Source organism: Sapajus apella, unplaced genomic scaffold (genome assembly GCF_009761245.1).
Source record: "Sapajus apella isolate SASKATOON/1434 unplaced genomic scaffold, GSC_monkey_1.0 scaffold60, whole genome shotgun sequence".
In the NCBI taxonomy this organism is placed as follows: Eukaryota; Metazoa; Chordata; class Mammalia; order Primates; family Cebidae; genus Sapajus; species Sapajus apella.
The window spans coordinates 12,980,508-12,999,069 of record NW_022437000.1 but is presented as its reverse complement, the minus strand read 5'-3'; the positions used below and the strand labels follow the sequence as shown (position 1 = coordinate 12,999,069).

General features: G+C 58.3%; 1 protein-coding gene across 14 annotated transcripts in view; it reads right to left on the bottom strand.

The window, feature by feature from the left end:
• The window catches only part of MCF2L (MCF.2 cell line derived transforming sequence like), a 200,882-nt gene that overhangs the window by 69,517 nt on the left and 112,803 nt on the right, over window positions 1-18,562 (bottom strand). For all 14 annotated transcript variants that reach the window (XM_032246269.1, XM_032246279.1, XM_032246267.1 and 11 more), the window contains 2 exons: window positions 9,217-9,300; window positions 111-225 (listed from right to left, as the gene is read on the bottom strand). In XM_032246269.1, coding sequence (XP_032102160.1) covers window positions 111-225; window positions 9,217-9,300 — 199 coding nt within the window. The remainder of the gene's footprint in view (window positions 1-110; window positions 226-9,216; window positions 9,301-18,562) is intronic.

Sequence of the window (18,562 nt, the reverse complement as noted above, 5' to 3'; positions counted from 1 at the left end):
CCTCACAGAGACTCTGCCTCGTCCCACAGTCACGGGGACCCCACGACTGTGAAACCTCACAGAGGCGCTGCCCCGTCCCGCAGTGTCTGCCAGCCTCTGAGTGCACGTACCTGGGGATGCCTGTGAGGTAGGTCATGACATTCTGGAACTCCTTGTCTGGGATCTCGCTGAAGGCCGGGTAGTCGGGGAAGGTGATGACTGGGCTCCCGTCCTGCCCCCGCCCACCTGGGGAGAGAGCAGAGGCAGGACTCAGGCGGGGCCTCCACATCCCAAGTGCTCTGGGTGTCACTCGGTTCCCACCAGCACCTGGTGTTTCAGTCAGACTGACGCATGTTCTTCACTGTTACATGATTTTTTACTTGAAAGAAATGTGTGCTGCTTGAAGAAAATATTTGGAAAGCACATAAAAGTGCCTTGAATTTATTTTGGCCACCATGGGACAGCTACCGTCACCATTCAGTGTCTCCCTTCCAAGCTTTTGCTTTGGGCTTTTTAACCTCAAGGAGACAGAAACAGATAGAGAAGCTCGCCTCCTGGCTCCTTCCTAGTGCCAAGAACAAACCGTTTCCATGCACGTAACCGTAACGTTAAATATTGCGTGATATTCCACGTACACATGTGCCTAACGAGTTGTTCCCTGTGCCGTCTGAGGGTACGGTGTAGCTTCTCCCACATTCCCCGTTAAGCAGCTCAATTCCAAAGCGCTCGTACGAACACAGGCTGAGTCACACAGGCTGGGCTCCGGGCCACGGCACCTCGGCCTGACCAAGTCCACTTCCCTCCCCTGAGCCTGGGCACAGCCTTGCAACCTGCTTCCCCACAGGACACAGCAGAGGTGAGCCTGGGACTCGACACAGCCGCTGCCTCTCACAGCCCCAGTCATTGGCGAGGTGGCCCCACGACTCTGCACCCACCTGCTGTGAGGAGACCCAGCTGCGGGGGGAGGGCGGGCTGTGTGAAAGGGCAGGGAGGAGGGGTGGGGGACTGCAGCCCCTGGGATGCCCCGGGACACCTGGCCCGGCCCCCGCGAGGACGCAGCGGGTGAAGGACCGGTCAGTGCCCTGCTGAGTGAAGAAAACTGCCTGGCTGAGCCCTTTTAGAACTCCTGATCCACTAAAGGAAGAATAAGTCAGTAAAATAGGGCTGTTTCAAGCTGCTAAGTTTAGGGAAACTTTTTACATAGAACAGATAACAGGGGTTCCCGCCTCCATCCAGATGACCCGGGCCTCACACGGCCGACGACAGCCACAGCTTTGCGTCTTAACAGCGACAGCCCCGCTGCCTCACACCCCCACAGCCACTGCCCCCGGCTTCAGGAGCTTCTGCTTCAGGGTCTTGGCCAAGCTCAGCCACGCCAGGCAGGAAGGCTTTACTGTCCAGCGATCTCGGGGCGCTGGGCCCACAGGGCTTCCCGTGGCGCCTTCTCAGCGCCCGGCTCTGGCCTCCTCCCAGCCCTCCCTCCACGGAGCCCGTCTGGCCAGTCAGGGCCCCTCGGTGGGACGTGATTCTGTCTGACATGACTGTTCTCGCCCGGCCAGGACGTCACATGAGTGCGCCCCATCTCCCCAGCTCCTTCCTGACCTCCTTCGGGGCTCCTGCTTCCAGCCTGTCACAGCCGCCGAGCCTCTTAGCGGGCAGAGCTGAGAGGTGCCCACACCCCGTGAGGGCCTCCCCTTCACCTGGGACAGCCCAGTCCCTGAGATGCTTGATTCTAATAAAGCCCCAAACAGGAAGGCAGCTGCCTGATCCGGCTCCATTGTGCTCTGACGACCTCTGCCCTCCGAACCCTCCCAGCCCCCAGTCTCTTGACCCCTGCTCCCGCCTGTGGCGGGGCACAATGCCCCATGCAGTCCTCAACAGAACATGCCTGTCCCTCCCTCACAAACCCTTCAGCATGGCTAATTCACTTCCTCTCTGAAAATGCCTCAGATCCCAACGGTAAGAGGCCGCGGAGTGAACCCTGCAGCCCTGTGTCCTCCTGAGCGGGCACGACAAACCTTCCCTCGGGCACTGCCGTGGTGGGGGCTCAAAGCACGTCTCAGCTTCACGCAGCACCTGACACAATTATCAGCCTGGTTCAGCCAGAGCTGAAATCACCCCCAAGGGCCTGGTCTGGGCCGCACGGCCTGGTTCAGCCGGGGCTGAAATCGCCCGGGACTGGGCCTGGGCCTCGCAGCCTGGTTCAGCCGGGGCTGAAATTGCCCCCAGGGGCCTGGGTATCTGTGAACCCTCTGTGATCCAAGGCAGTCTCCACAGGAAGCAAAGACCCTATTCTTTCTTCCCAAGTCAGGAGCGAAAGTCCCAGTCTGTCCACTGCGATTCAGAAAGCAGACGCCAAAGCCCCCAGCACCTGCAGGTTATGAGGCTGGATGTGGAGTCGGGGGAACAGCCCCTCTCTGGAGAGATCCTCCCACCAAGGTGGGCAGTGCCAGGACCCTGTGGGGCTGAGGGCACCAAGAACAAGCTCTACTTCTGCGTCTGCACCTGGCCTGGTAACTGGAGGCTGACTGAACGCTGCAGAGGACAGAGGGCTGCAAAATTCCTCTGTGTGGTTCAGAGCAGCACCGGAACCACAGAGTGGGGTCCACCCAGCACCAGGGATAGCCCCCGGTTCCCACCCACGTCCAAAAACCACTGTCCTGGTGGAGACCTGTCACACCTGCATGTGAACTCTTGCACCCAAGCAACTGGGCCTTCGTCCACTCGCTGAGGGGGAAGGCAGTGTGGCTCCCTCTCATCCCTGTCACACAAAGAAGTGTGACTCCTATGGCATCTCGCCTTAATGTGAGATACACACTCAGTTTAATACACACACAGCCACACACACACAGCTACCTATGCACACATACACGCACACACACACACACATACACAGCTATACACACAGCTACCTATAAACACACACACACATACACAGCTACATACAGATACATAGCTACACACACACAGCTAGACACACACCTACATGTACACATGCATACATAGCTATACACACACAGCTACCTATACACACATACACGCACATATACACACACAGCTACACACAGCTACCTATACACACATACATGTTCATATACACACACAGTTACACACATATACACAGCTACATACACATGCATGTGCATGCTCAGGTATGTATATGTACATATATATACAAACACACACACCTACACACACGTATACACACATACACAGCTACAAGTACACACACATCTACACACACACATACAGCTGCACGTGCACACATATACACACTACACGTACACACATCTGCACATACACATTCTTATGGACTAGATGTTTGCCTTCCCCCAAATTCATGTGTTGAAATGTTGACCCCCAAGGGGACGGTGCTGGGAGGTGGGGTCTTTGGGAGGTGAGGAGGCCATGGGAGTGGGGATCCCACGAATGGGATTCTGTGGGCTTGCTCTGCTCTTCTGGCCACACGAGGACAGCGAGAAGGCGGCAGTCTGTAAATCAGGAAGTGAGCCCTCACCAGGAAGCACGTCTGCCAGTGCCTTCATCCTGGACTTCCTGCCCCAGAACCAAGAGAGGGAAACTCCTATGGCTTACATCACCTAGTGTAGGGGACTTTGTCACAGCAAGCAGCCTAAGCTGACCAAGAAACACATGTAGATATGCACACATACACACACACACACCCCCCCCAAGGCACACACACACACATCCTGGGCGGGAGGTGAGACACACATGTAGACACATACACATGCACACATCCTGGGCAGGAGCCTGTGATGACTCACACACGTGTCCGGCCTCATTTTATCCATGGACATGATGTATCTTAGGGTGTCCCTCTTTTTGATGCATCAGACCAAACCTGGCTTTAGAAACTCATACCCACATGAGCTGCTTAGGAACGAAAACATTCAAGTGGTTAACTTATTATGACACCTGTATCCTAAGTTAACTGTCAGGTAGAAAAATCTTAAGAACTAAATAAAAACCTCCTGTGAGTGTGGAGATGGCATCAAGGAGGCATGACATTCTGAAACTGGACAGCACGAAGCGACATGGAGCTGCACCTTGACGGGCGCCTGTGTCAACACCACAGCTGTGGCAGTGACTCACACCTTCACATACGTTGGTTGCTGGTCTGTCTATGAAGCCAGAACAACCACCATAGACTGGGTGGCTCAAATATCAGAAATTAATCTCACAGCTCTAGGCAGGCAAGCCCAAGGTCGAGGCGCCCACAGACTTGGTGTCTGCCTCCTGGAGGTGTGGCCACGCAGCGGAGGGAGCGCTGGTCTCTTTAGCCCCTTCTAAAGGCACTGATCCCACATGGGGCTCCACCTTCATGAGCTCATCTCCTCCCACAAGCCTCACCTCCCCCGAACATCACCTCGGGGTTAGGGTTTCAACCTCTGAACTTGGGGGGCACCAACATTTGTCCCACAGCAATTGGTCGGGCGTTGTGCAACCATCGATTCCTTGAAGCAGGTCCAGAAAGGAGAACCCGCGCCTCCGCCCTAACCTGCAGGGATTCCTGTCTCAGTCTCACTGCCTTGATTCTCTGCAGAACGCCCAAGGCCACCCCAGCGACCTTCTGTCCATTTCTGTTCCTCTCCAGCAAGGGTGAACCCCTATGGGTGGGGACCCCGTGTCTGTGGCTGATGCTTGGGTGACGCCGGCCTCAGGGAGGGCACGATTGGTCGTCGCAGGCTGGAGCAGCCATCCGGCCTTGGTGAGCGCAGAGTGAGCTTGGGGCATGGTGGCTGGAGCCTCAGACCGTGTGCCAGGAAGACCCCAGGGTCCTGCCCCCATTCAAAGTCCTCTCTCAGGACAGCCCAGGTAGCACCGCACTGGAGCCCTGCAGCTCAGCTGAGGACTGTGGCTCGGCTCACAGACGCTTAGGTCCGTAGGATGAGACGTGAGCTGGGACAAACCGACACGGGCCGGGAGACGGGCAAGGCCTGTAGGAGGGGCTTGTGCGGCAGGTGAGGAAGCAGAGGAGACCAAGGAGGCCTGACGAGGGTCTTCTTCCCAGGAAGAGCGCGCGGGCCAGGGAGGGTCTCCACACCAGAGGCTGCCTGGGCCTGGGATGGAACAACCCTGTCAAGTCCAGGTCTGGATGCCCTCACGGCTGCCTCTGACCACGCCACGTTCTTGTAAAAGCAAACCGCAATTCCCCCGAGCTGCACGGACACTGGGAGGGGACCGCCGTCCACGGCAGGGAGTGAGACGCCCAGTGCCGGCGGCTGCGTTCCGGGCACGGCCTCCGTTTCAGCGCTGCGGTTTTCACCGGTGGCAAGTCTGTTCTCAGCGTTTTTCACTTCAGACCTTAAGTTCCTCAACGGTAAATCCTCCCGCCCTGTTTTTAGCTCTTGCTGACGGCCGGCAAGTTGAAGCATTTTTCTAAGACGACACAAGGCCTGAGCTCTGAGGCCACGACCTCCTCAGGCCCTGCTCCAACTGCCAGGCAGGGACACGCCTCTGCCTCTGGGTTCGGGACACCCACGCACCCCCAGCCCTCAGCCTTCAGCAAGAGAGTCGAATGGCTGACTCTCGGGAGGTAGCTCTGCCCTGAAGGACAAGAACAATGAAGAATTTACATGTAGGATATTTCCTGATTTTAAACCCAATTCCTTGTTCCCCAAATCTCAGAAAACTAGAGGGGACAGTAGGGTGGCATGTCCTGTGGCTTCTGGGTTAAGCGAGGCGCTTTCAGGGCGGATGTCACTGTGGGGTAGAGGGTGTGGACGACGCAGGACGCAGGCTGGACTGGGAGCCGCTGTCTGCAGTGACAGACAGATTCCAGGGGCCACGTCTGCAGCTCGTCCCTAACTGTGGGTGGTCACGTGCAGGAGTTCAGAGCCCCCTGGGCAGAGACACCCCTCACTTGGCTGCCTTTCAAAAACTGCCTGGTTTGGACCAGGACCGGGACAGAGCTGTGGGGTCTGCGTGGCACCTGTGCATCTGCAGACAACAGAGCCAGAAGAGAGGGGACCACACAGGTTGCAGGGCAGCCCTGGCTCCGTGGCAGACAGCGTCCGCAGGGAGAGGAAGTCAGCAGCACACGCAGAACCCATGGCAGAGTCTCCTCCTGAAAAGGAAACTTTGGAGCCGTTCCTCCCTGACACCTTTAGTTCTTCGCTCTGGGACTTCATTCCGGGCACCAAAAGACCAGGAATTAAGCAAAAGTCCACAGACAGGCTGGGGGTGGTCGGCCTGTGGGCTCCAGCTATGAGGAGGGGCCGCACCCGGCCGGGCCCCACCGCCGCAGTGGTCAGTGTGCAGGGGCAGCAGGTGGGGGGTTTGTGTTTCCTTCGAGTGGAGGGACAAGGTGAGAGCAAGTCCTACAGGTGCTGTGGGGGTGGGGGGGCCCCGCTTGGGGCAGCTGTCAAGACAGCAAACCTGTGAGCCAGATTCACCCTGAGTCCAAGGTGGCCCCTTTTCACGCTCGGTCCCAGGATCCTAAAGACATGACTTTATTTGGAAAAGTCTGTGCAGAGGTAACTAAGTTCTCCAGATGAGATCGTAATGGATTACAGGGTGGGCCCTAAACCTCGTGACGGGTGTCCTGGGAGAAAGGCAGAGGGGCTATCTGCAGGTGAGGCGGCCGCAGGAATACGCCGAGGGACACCAAGGAACGCCCATGCCCTGAAGCTGGAGGAGCCTCTGGAAGGGACGCAGCCCACGGAACCTGAGAGGAGCCCCTGTTGTTTCAGTCCCTCTGTGCGTGGCCTGTGTCATGGGGACACAGAAGGGGGCTTCATGGCACGAACCCAGAGCATAGGTGCAGCTTCAGGAGGCAGCTGTGCTGGACGTGGTGGGGAGGTGATGGGGTGACTGCAGACCCACACACCGGAGAGCTGCCACGGACTTCATCCAAAGCCACGCACACCTGCAGGAGAAGCACCAGCCGACACCGATCCGTCTCAGATGCGGTAAGGAGGGAACCACCAAGGGCTGTCACGGACTTCATCCAAAGCCACGCACACCTGCAGGAGAAGCACCAGCCGACACCGATCCGTCTCAGACGTGGTGAGGAGGGAATCACCGAGGGCTGCCACGGACTTCATCCAAATCCACGCACACCTGCAGAAGCACCAGCTGACACCAATCTGTCTCAGACGCGGTACTGCTGCTACAACCTGGATCCTGAGAACAGCCTGGCCTGCACCGGGTCCCACCCCAGCTGGGCCCATGGCCGAGCCCTCAGGACATGGCTCTGGGCTGGGTGCACCTCTAGGAGTCAGCGGGCAGCCGTGAGCAAGTCCAGCTCTCAGGAGGGACCCTCACCATGCACAGGAAGACACAAGGTCACGTAACGAGGGGTATGTGGCAGAGCACAGGTGAGGAGGGAGAGGGTGTGGCCAAGGGCGTGCCTCTGAGCAAGGGCCTGAGGGGACGGGCCAGCCCCAAGCCCCGTGGAAAAAATGGGCTGCAGGGAGAAGGCCTGCCATGCAAAGGCCCGAGGCTGGCCCGAGGCAGGGGATGGGGAGGCAGCCTGCCTCTAGGGTGTGGGCAGGAGACCAGAGCGGGCAGCAGTAGCACAGGGGAGTCCGGCTTTTATTCCAGGAGGGAGAGGAGCCCACGGAGGCTTCAGTGTGGTCCAGGACCTCTGACGCTCCGGCACTGATCAGAGCGCGGGTCTCTGCTCGGGGTCTCCAGGTCCATGTGGAGGGTCGCTGGGCTGTGATCGTCTCTGAGCCCTGTTCCTCCAGCTCCCCACTACGGGCTTGGCAGGCTCTGTTCCCAGCTGCAGTGCCAAGGCCCCAGGTTCCTCCATGGGGCAGCTCTCATCCTGGTCAGGCGGCCTCTGCTTCCTTCAGGGCCACACAGAGAACTCCCGGGTGTCAAATCCTTCCTGCACCTGGAATCTCTCATGCCGGGAAGAGCACATCTCTAAGGGCTTGGCTGATCGGGTCCGGCCCACCAAGGAAGACCTTAAAGTAGCTGATTGGGAGCCTCAAATTCATCTGCAAAATGCCCTCACAGCGCTCCTGGGGTGGCGTCTGAGAAACCACTGAGAAAAGGTGGTGTCTGGGGCCGTCCTGGGACTCTGCCCTCCCAGGCACCAGTGGGTGGAGCATGGCCTGGCATCTGGAGGAAGGTCAAGGCTGGAGGCCTAGGTCAGGGTCCCTCCTCGTGGCAAGGCTGTGAGCCTCTCTGGAGTCGTGGAAGGAATAAGGGAGCTGAGGACGCAGGAGGAACCAGCAGAAGCCACAGTGCCTCTCCTGAGCCGTCACTGCGCCTGGTCCCCAATGCAGGGAGCTTGGAGCCCCCGAACTCTGGGAGTTTTCAGTTCCCAGAGACTACCCGCTTCCTCCCCTCCTCCTCCCGGGCCACAAGACCATGGAAAGCAGGGTCCATCCCGGGACAGCTCTCCTTCTCCTCAGGCCATCGTGTTGCTGGCTGTCTCTTCAACTTTGTTCTCAAAAAACCCACCAGCTGCACCTTGGCCTCTGGCAGTCAGCCTCCCTTAGACTCCAAGTCCTGGCCTGGGGTGCAGGCTGGCTCTGGGGGGTGCAGGTGCAGGATGGAGGCCCCCACCATGCCAGTCATGGAGTGGGGGCTGGGCTGCTGGCAGAACGCAGAAGGCAGAGGCTGACTCCCAAGAGCACTGCGTCCTCAGCGCCAGGGCACCCTCATGGCCCAGGGAGGGCACGCATGTGTGTGGGGTTTTTTTCTGATGGGTCCTGTTGGGCAGATTTGTTGACATAAGAACGGCATCTGCACAGCTCGGGGCCACTGCAGGCGCCCTCGCCGCACCCACACAGGGGGCTGGGGGCCTCACTGTGTCCCCATGGCTGCAGGCACCACCTCCACAGGTGGGCCAGATGCAGGACTGGAGGCCACAGTGGATGGAGCGTGGCCTGGGAGGGTGGCCAGAGCAGCCAGAAGGTGCCCGGATGCAGCGGGAACTGGGGGTCACTGAAGCCCATGGGCTCAGCACCCACACACCACCCACGTTTGTCCCTGGAGGCTGCAATCAGTGGTGCCCAGGCTGCGTCCCACTGGGGACCCTGACATTCCTCTGCCCACCTCCTCCCAGTGGCCGTGTGCCAACTGCCTGCTGCACAGAGATGGGGAGAGCCTCTAGGTCATAGATCACACCCAAGGCAGTGAACGAGCAGCCCTCACATGACCCTTCCCAGCTCCAGCCCAGCCCAGGCCACGGGGGCTGCTCAGCCCACACCTGGCCCCAGACCTCTCCCTCTCCACCCTGTCCCGGCTTCCGGAACTCACCGGACAGGTAAGCAAAGCGCTTCTTCAGCTGGTCCTGGATGTCAGCAGCGCAGAGCGGGACGATGTCCTGGTGCATGATTTCATCTGTGGGGAAGACAGACAGCATGCGTCAGCCCCGAGAAGCTGCCCCCACCGATCCCATGCAGAGCCGGCACTTCCACGGGCACCTGCAGGAGCCACGTCATGTGGCTGGAGAAAGGCTTTTCAGTTTCCAATACGGAGACGGTCAGCACCGGCAGGGAGCACGGCCTTTCGCTTCCCAGCACACAAAAGCTGCGAGTTGAGTGATTCACCAACAATTTTTATAGTGTGGTATAAGAGGTTCAGAGAGAGAGAGATTGAGGCAGAGAGAGGGAAGGACAAAGACAGACACCTGGGCAGAGGGGAGGCAGGGGAGCAGCGGCAAAGGGCTGGGTCCTGGCTCCTTGGATGACTTCGCTTTGGTCTGAGTCTCACCCACATCGGGGAAAACGTTCAGATGATCCCTGGCCCGCACCTGTTGCGGGTGGAATAACTTGTGGCCCACGAGGAAATCCTGGCCAAGGAACAGACCACTGCCACCACACACACGGGACCCTCGGGGGTCTGTGCCACACCTCTGGCCTCGCCATTAGCTGGATACAAATGAGACAGGATGGCAACAGCAGGGCCAACCCCCGCATCCGTCCCTGCACGCAGTAGGTTCGAGGGGTCTGGGTGCACTGCAGCACCTGCAGCCACCGGGCCAGCACCAGCCGGGAGCACGGGGTCAGGACCAGCAGGGAGCACGGGGCCAGCAAGACCCTCCAGGGAAAGCCGTGCGGACTGACAGGCTGGCAGTCTCAGAGCAGGTGCCAGGCGCCTGTGCCTCAGGGACACTGACCTGGAGCAGATGCGATTTCTGGCCAGTGCTCTCATCACACAGACACATTTACACCTGAACAGCCACTTGATTTCCCTCTAAGATGCAGGACTCATGCTGACGGCCTGAGAACGGCTTAAACACTCAATTCTTCCGCACCTGAGGACCCAGGCCACCCACAGCCTGAAGATGTGGGTCAGAGAGGTGTTAGTACCTGGAAATTCCCAGGGGAAGACGAGAGCTAATATCGACCTGGCAACAGGCTTAAATCCTGCTCCTCCAGTCTTGCAGACGAGCAAGTGTAAACACAGGACTCAGGGAACCCACAGGGGCCCCTCCTGGGCTGTGGCGGCTGTGGCCTTGCCGGCTACCGGGCTGGTTTGCCTCTAAGCTGGAGACAGCCCCAGTGCTGGTGACAGAGCAGCGGGGCCACAGCGTCACGGGGCTGCCCGAGCCACACAGATGTCGAGGCCCTTCCACTGAGCCTTGCAGGGAGAGCTCCAGGCAAAGGTCCGCTCCCAGTAAGCAGCTATGTCTCAGCAATGGCTTATTTTGTGGGAGAAGGACAGAATCAGTCACACCAGTACTCCGGGCGAGGTGACCCCCACCGGTGCGCACCTCTGTTTAGAGCCTGCATCTGTGCAGCTGACGGCAGCCTAGACTGCACAGTTGAACATTCAGATTTTACATTGCGTTTTTCTCTCTCACCAGGAACAGCTACAGCCTCAGAGAGGAAACCAGGAGGCGCCTTCCTCAAACCCAGCATCTGCTCACCCTGGAGAAGCACACGGCTGACACAGACCTCGGGGGAAGGCTCTCCCTGGAGTTTTGAGAAATTCTGGGGGCTACAAAAAAGACTGCTGCTGTGAGCTGGCAGGTCTGTCATGGGGGTCAGCTTGGACAGGGGCTGCCACGGTCAGTGGCAGCTGCAGGAGGCTGGCGGCTGGGCTCACCGGGACCTGGCCATGATCGGGGAAGCATCACCCATGTCTCCCTTCCACACTTCAGCCTCCAGACGCCATTGACCGTGAGTCAGGCATCGAATGGACATTTCCACCATGACTCCCAGACTCCACAGTGGCAGCTCCAGGCGGCGGGCGGCGTGTTCCCTCATAGCGCAGGCATTCCTGACGCAGCTCTGGACCTCGCCCGCACCTGCTCTGGGGCCCTGCTGACAGCAGACATCTTTCCTGTGTGTTAGAGATGGACAGACACTGCCCACCACCCCTCCACGTCCGGAGAGTGGTACGTGAAGTGAAAGCGGCCTCTGGGACAGGCTGTCCACGGGGGCCTCCTCGTACCCCCTCCAGGGGCTAGCCACACACTCAGAGTTCCTCAGACAGGCGAGGTTCAGGCCAGGAGCCCTTGCTCAGCGGCCCCTCTGTGGCCAGTCTGACCCCACTCTATTTCCTATGGAGACGCCACCTTGGAGAGGACCTTCTCCACCTCCTCACCAGCCGGGGCCCTCCCGGCATCCTGCACACTCCATGGGTGCCTGCAAGCCCCTACTCAAGACTGCAGGGACCATGCCTGGCTCCCCACCCTCCCCACAGGGCCCGGCCCAGCAGCTCTCCCTGCTAACGAAGCGGAGGAAGGGAGGGGGGCCTTCTCACAGCAGCCTGTGGAATCCAGTGCCGAGGCCCCAACTCCTCACATGCGGGCTCCCACTCTCTGGGTGTCACAGGCCCACAGGGCTCAAAGCATCACCTATCCACCATCCACACCACCTGTCCACTGTCCACACTGCCTGCCACCTTCCACATCGCCTGTCCACCGTCCACACCGCCTGTCCACCGTCCATGCTGCCTGTCCACCGTCCACACCGCCTCTCCACCGTCCACACCACCTGTCCACTGTCCACACTGCCTGCCACCTTCCACATCGCCTGTCCACCGTCCACACCACCTGTCCACCATCCATACCGCTTATCCACTGTCCACACTGCCTGTTCACCATCTACACTGCCTGTCCACACTGCAGCATCCACCTGCTGGTAGCCCCTGGCGCCTCTGGACTCCTTGGGCCAGGACAGATTCTAAATATTATCCCTTAGATCAAATGCCTCGTTCTGGGTTTGAAAAGCAGGGTCCCCCTCTGCATGATCAGAAACTGCACACGGCCAAGCTCATACAAATAAACTCTAAAAAATCATAGGCCGGGTGCAGTGGCTCACGCCTGTAATTCCAGCACTTTGGGAGGCTGAGGTGGGCGGATCATGAGGTCAATTGAGACCATCCTGGCCATCATGGTGAAAGCCCGTCTCTACTATAAATCCAAAAATTAGCTGAGCATGGTGATGCCAGCCTGTAGTCCCAGCTACTGGGGAGGCTGAGGCAGGAGAATTGCTTGAATCCAGGAGGTGGAGGTTGCAGTGAGCTGCCGTCTCACCACTGCACTCCAGCCTGGTGACAGAACAAGTTTCCATCTTCAAAAAGAAAAAAAGTCACTGCATCTGAAGTGATCACCGGCCACTCCATGAAGCTGAAGAGGCCGAAGGATGCTCTCTGACCACCGTCAGAATGTTAGCCTTTTACTGCTCCCCACACACACCGTCAGCAGCCGGGGGCCCTGGGATATTCAGGGCATTGGGTGTTCCTTTCGTTTACATGTGTAAGTTATCATTCTTCCTGATGTTTTGAATCCACTCAAGAATGATGGGAAATTCTGCACTTATGATCACATTTTTAAAAAAGTTCCAATTGACTTAATTTTGCACCCATAAGACTAAGAAGCTCACGGAAGAACAAGGGTGGCACCCAGTTCAGGAGGCAGGTCCCCGGAGGAGATGCAGGCAGGCGAGCGTGGCTTCGTGGCGCTCCATCCTCTCGGATGTCCGGGAGGCGGTGGGCCCCGCACCCGTCTTCACCACCCAAGCCCAGCCCAGGCCAGGCCGAGCCCCCTCACCCAGGTCCTCTGTGGGAGTACCAGGTGGCACGACATCCTGCCCCAACCAATACCCCAGTGATCACCCCACAGCTCGGAGGCAGGTCTGAGGGGGAGGGTTAGGGTCTCACGTCCGAGGCCTGGTGGAGGCTGCCCGTCCACTCCCCTGCTGTGCGGGTCACTTCCTACATCCTGCACATCTGGGCAGAGGCGGCAGGGGAGGCCAGTGTGGGGGTGGCCAGGCCTGCCCCTGCCCCACTGCAGCAGCCCTGCCTGGTGGGGCCGATCTCTTCTGGTCACCTCAGGGATGATGGGCGGGAAGGGCAGAGGTGCCCTTGGCTCAGCGGATACACAGGTGAAGCCCACCACCGAGCTTTCCTCACAGAAAATCGGGTCCTGGCTCCTGGCCATGTGACAGGCCAGGGAGGTGGGACCACATGTCTATCTTTAGATCCCTTTGTTCCAACAAAATGAGGCGCCTGAAGCAAACTTCCTTCCTCTTGCAAACTGACTCGAAGACTGGCTTTATTTGAGGACAATTTCATCCTGAAAACAGGGAGTGGGGGAGTGGGGGTGGGAGAGTGGCCGGGACGTCTAAGCAGCATCCCGGGTCCCCCTTCCAACCCGGGGTGACCTTGGCTTTGCTGACAAGCAGCAGAGAGAATGCAGGAGAGGAGATGGGAGCTGGGTGGGGCCCCAGACACCGCTCACAGTGTGGGCGGGGGGGCATATCACAGATGGATCTCGGGACCCCAGGAACCCACTCACGTGGCCACTCACAGTGTGGGCGGGGAGGTGCACCCTCACAGGTGGAGCCAGGTGAGACCCTGGAAACCCCTCACAGGTGAAGCCGGTGGGGCCCCAGGAACCCACTCATGGTGTGGGGGAGTGCACCCTCACAGGTGGAGCTGGGTGGGGCCCAGGAACCCACTCATGGTGTGGGGGAGTGCACCCTCGAAGGTGGAGCTGGGTGGGGCCCAGGAACCCACTCATGGTGTGGGGGAGTGCACCCTCGCAGGTGGAGCTGGGTGGGGCCCAGGAACCCACTCATGGTGTGGGGGAGTGCACCCTCACAGGTGGAGCTGGGTGGGGCCCCAGGAACCCACTCATGGTGTGGGGGAGTGCACCCTCACAGGTGGAGCTGGGTGGGGCCCAGGAACCCACTCACTGGGGTGGGGGGTGCATTGTTACAGGTGGAGGAGGCCAGGCAGCTTCCGGCAGCAGGAAGAGCCCCGGGTGCAGCTGGAAAGCCCGTCCCTGGTGCTCACTGGTGACCGTGGGCAGAGGAGAGGACAGGGCCCTCCACGCAGCCCGGGGTGACCGTGGGCGGAGGAGAGGACAGGGCCTCCACGCAGCAGCCCGGGGTGACCGTGGGCGGAGGAGAGGACAGGGCCTCCACGCAGCAGCCCGGGGGCTGTGGGCACAGTCCATCATTTGCCAATTGTCTCCTTTCTGTATGTCTGGCAAAAAGCCCATTCCCAAAGCCTTCTGCATCCTGTCCATCAGACAGGACAGTTGTGCCTTTCAAAGTCCAAGGCTGAGCATCGGATGGGATTACGTCACTGAGTCGTCTAGCGGGAGGCCTTCCCCAAGCCCATCCGTGAGGCTCTTCAACCCAGGAAGAGCAGGGCTGCAGAGCAGGGCAGTAAGAAGAAAGGCAGGCCACAGAATCAGAACGAAATTTAAATTCAGTAAGGAGAATGCTTGAAACCGCAGGCTTCAGACAAGGGCACCCCAGGAGGCCAGCGTCCTGTCCCCTCCAGACAAGCTCCTAACACCGTGAGTCAGGGAGGAGAACCAGGACACCTCAGGGGCCGGTGTCCCATCCCTGCCATTGGGACAAAAGGGGCATCCACACCTGTTTGTAATGTATGTTCAGGGCTGTTTGATTTCGAATTCCAGAGGTTTAAGGTTTATCCTGACTTGGTTGGCAGAGTTCTCATTTACATTAAATCCCAAATATTTTTAATGACCCATTTGCTAGTGGGTTAGGTATAAATATCTCAATTGCTTAAATCACCTGATTCACTAAATATTCTTTTTCTGATCTCAGAAAGTTCAACCTTAACACATTTTAAAATAAAAGGCCCTGCCAGAAAAGATGGTCAACGGAAGTGGTGATCAGGCAAAAGTGGCTCCATCCATAGGGGGTGTCATCTCAGACCCGCAAAACCAACCGGCAAGGGCCCAGAGCCGGCGGACCCCTACGCGGGGTGCGGGTGTCAGCACACAGCCGCCCTGCAGAACCCCTCCGACGCCCTTTGGAGGGAGATGGTTTGTGCCTCGGGTGGGGAGGATGCTCATGCCCGCCCGATGCTTGGCGAATCTCTTCTGGGGGTCATCTCTAGAGCCACTCTCCATGCTGCCTCGCCCGCAAGCCCTGGGTTCCCCAATGCAGGCGGCCTGAGAATGCACTGCAGCGTGTCCTCAGCACACGTGGGTGTGTTGTTTGGGACCAAGCTCCTGCCTAGACCCCAACAGACCAGACTGGAAATCAAAACCAGGTCCCCACGCTCACAAGGGAAACCGAATTGTTATCTGACCTCAGAGAAAGCAGGAGAGAGAGGAGGCCAGGCTCGCTCGTGGCTTGGAGGTCCCTCTTTCTTCTTGTTGTTCTCAGCTTGTTTGATACGTAAAAGGGCGATCAAAGTGTTGGTCAGAATTTTCATTTTTAATGCATTCTTAGGAGGCTGGCCACCCAGACAGCATTACTTCAAGTAGATGGAGAATTACCCGACTTTCTCTGTCTCGAAGATAGTTTGCTTAGATTTTAAAAAGACCTAATTCCATGGGTTATGGTGGTGAATTTAACCATGAGAATTAAATATAAAAGCGTGGAGGCTCTGAGCTCCCCGCAGAGGTGGGGGTTTCATGAGAGTGAGGGCCAGAGTCCAGGGGCTGGGGCACGGCTGCCCACATTCCCATCCCCTGTGATGAAGGCGTAAGACTTCACCATAGCTTAACTACACATTCACTGTGGTGCTTAAAAACAGTCAAGCCTAAATACATTCTCCACACTGTCAAAAAGATACACTTTGGGAGGCCAAGGTGGGCGAATCGCTTGAGGTCAGGTGTTCGAGACCAGCCCGGCCAACATGGCGAAACCCTCTCTACTAAAGATACCAAAATCAGCTGTAGTGCCAGGTACTCAGGGGCTGGATCGCTTGAACCTGGGAGGTGGAGGTTGCTGTGAGCTGAGATTGTGCCACTGCACTCCAGCCTGGGAGACAGGACAAGATTCCATCTCAAAAAAAAAAAAAAAGATACACATACTAAAAACCCACGTAAGCACAAAGTTTGTCACGTGACAGCTCTTGGCCTGGGCCACACGCATGTGCAGGGACCTTCTGCTTCTTTGAGCCTGACGTAAGTCTGGCAATCACCTAACATGAAACGAATCCTTGCGACAGTCGCCTGAAGGGGACCAGTGGGTTGTGTTTCTCCTGCTGTCTCTCTGTGCTTACAAAGGACAGTGGCCGAGGCAACCCGCCGCGTCTGCTTGGGTTCTGCTTCCTTCAGCCCCGTCCGTACAGCCCACCCCGCACTGCGTGCTTCACTGGAGTTCTTATTCTAGTTCACCGACCCAAGTGCTGCCTGCCTCCAGAATCGCCAGCAGAGCCCGAGAGATTTTCCAATTACACGGATCGATCTTCTGCAGGTAGTTCCTCTCCCTCTGCCCCATGGTGGCCACAGCCCACTCAAGTGATTTCAGAACCACGACGCAGGGGTCTCAAGGTGAGGCTCCCAGGTCACTCGGACGCTGGGGTCAGGGGTTAGACCCCCACTGTTCTCAAGGTCACACTCTCTGAGCCAGGGAAGCCACCTGTGCTCCTGGAGGGTGTGTCCTCACAGGGGGCACTTGCCTGCTCACCCGCTTGCATTTCTACAAAGGCTTCCTGGTATCAGAAAAATGGCCTGAGTGCAGTTTCAGCCAGGTGGGCCGCAGCACCCACCCCACACCACATCTGGCGGGATCTGCACAGGGCTCACTCTGTGCACGTTGGTGCCCTGGCTTGGGGGCAGCCACACCATACACGCAATGGCTTCTGAGCTAGAACAACTTAAAACATCATGGGGCAGAGGGGCCAGAGACCAAAATGACTGACAGCCACTGTCTGAGTGACAGAGGAGGCCAGGTTTGAGGATGAGGGACTCCTTCCAGAGTTCAGAGACCCTGGCCCCTCCACCCGCTCCCCTGAGGGTCATGCCGCTGCCCCGGCAGGCTCCACGGGCTGGCTCCTGGCCCTGCCACCTCCAGTCACAGCCCCACCAGCTGTGCGGTATCTATGGCCCCACTATCTCCTCACACCCACCAGGGACCTGGACCTGCCTGGGGAGCTGAGCCAGACCTTGCGCATGTGAGGCTCCGGGCCGTGCTCCTGGGCCAGGTGCTCAGGGTGCTCTGAAGTGACAGCTGAGTGGCAGGGCTGGTGGCCCCACGGGGCCTGGATCCGAGGGTCTTGATCATCTTAGGGTCTCCCGCCAGCCCCCGCTGAGATGCACACGACTCTCCCTTTCTCTCCTGGAGACCACACGGGGTACACCTGCCCTCCCAGCTACTGCCTTCCAGTGCCTGTCCTGCTTGGAGGCAACTGAGCGCTCACACAGACCCCCTGCCTGTGGGAAGGGTCACACCTGGAATGGCTGGGGGTCCAGGGAGCAAGGGAGTGCCAGGGAGACCCCTCGGGGTTCAGATGAGGACCACCCTGTGCTCCTGGAGGGAGGATCAGGCCAGAAAGACAGTCTTCTTATGCCTGGTGCCAGTGCAGGGAGTGAGTTGTCACAAGGACCTAGGGAGCATGAAGCCTCATCATCCTCGTTTCAAAGACAGGGAATCCAAGGTCAGGCTCAGCTATGAGCAGTCTAGCACTGCAGGGTGGGCAGTGTCAGGACTAAGCCCACACCGTCCGCTCCAGCTCCTGGGACCTTCACTGCCTTGGGCTCAACAGTGAGTCTACGCAGAGGCTCTCACAGGGGGCTGGGAGGGTGACAGTATGCGTCTGTTTTCAGGCTGATGAGTGGTGGGACAGGGCAGGCTTGTGGGCAAGAAGGCGGGGACACGGCAGGGCACGGCCTCCTAGTGCACAGGAGCTGCCCAGAGTCACGGGAGATTGTTGAGAAACAAGTTTACCCGGCCCTGTGGCTCCCTTGTGGAGAATAGTTTGCAATTAGCGGTAAGCGGGTAACTGCCTACTTGGAATATTTTTGAGTTATGAGTAGGAAAACTTATTTATTAATAATCACCACCTATTAAGACAGAACAAATACGTGGATCAGAATCTGCTTGGGGCCTTCAGCCTAGAAAGGTGTCAGCCCCTGAGGCTCTCAGCTCCACAGGCTGCTGGCCCCCTGGACAGACCCACTCTGCTGTTCTATATGGGTGTCTGCTTCTCATTTTCTTCAGCGCCACCTGGGTGGGGGTCTCCCAGCCGAGCTGGAGCTGCGTGCCCAACGATTCTCACTGAACAGCCCCATTGACTCAGCTCTGCTCACTGTGCAGGTCATCGTGAATGGAGCCTTTGGCTGGTTCCTCCCTTCCTGAGCTTACAGCTCCTGGCTATTTTTTCCAGCTATATTGAGAAAAATAGTTGTATATATTTAAGGTACACCAGTGCTGTTTTT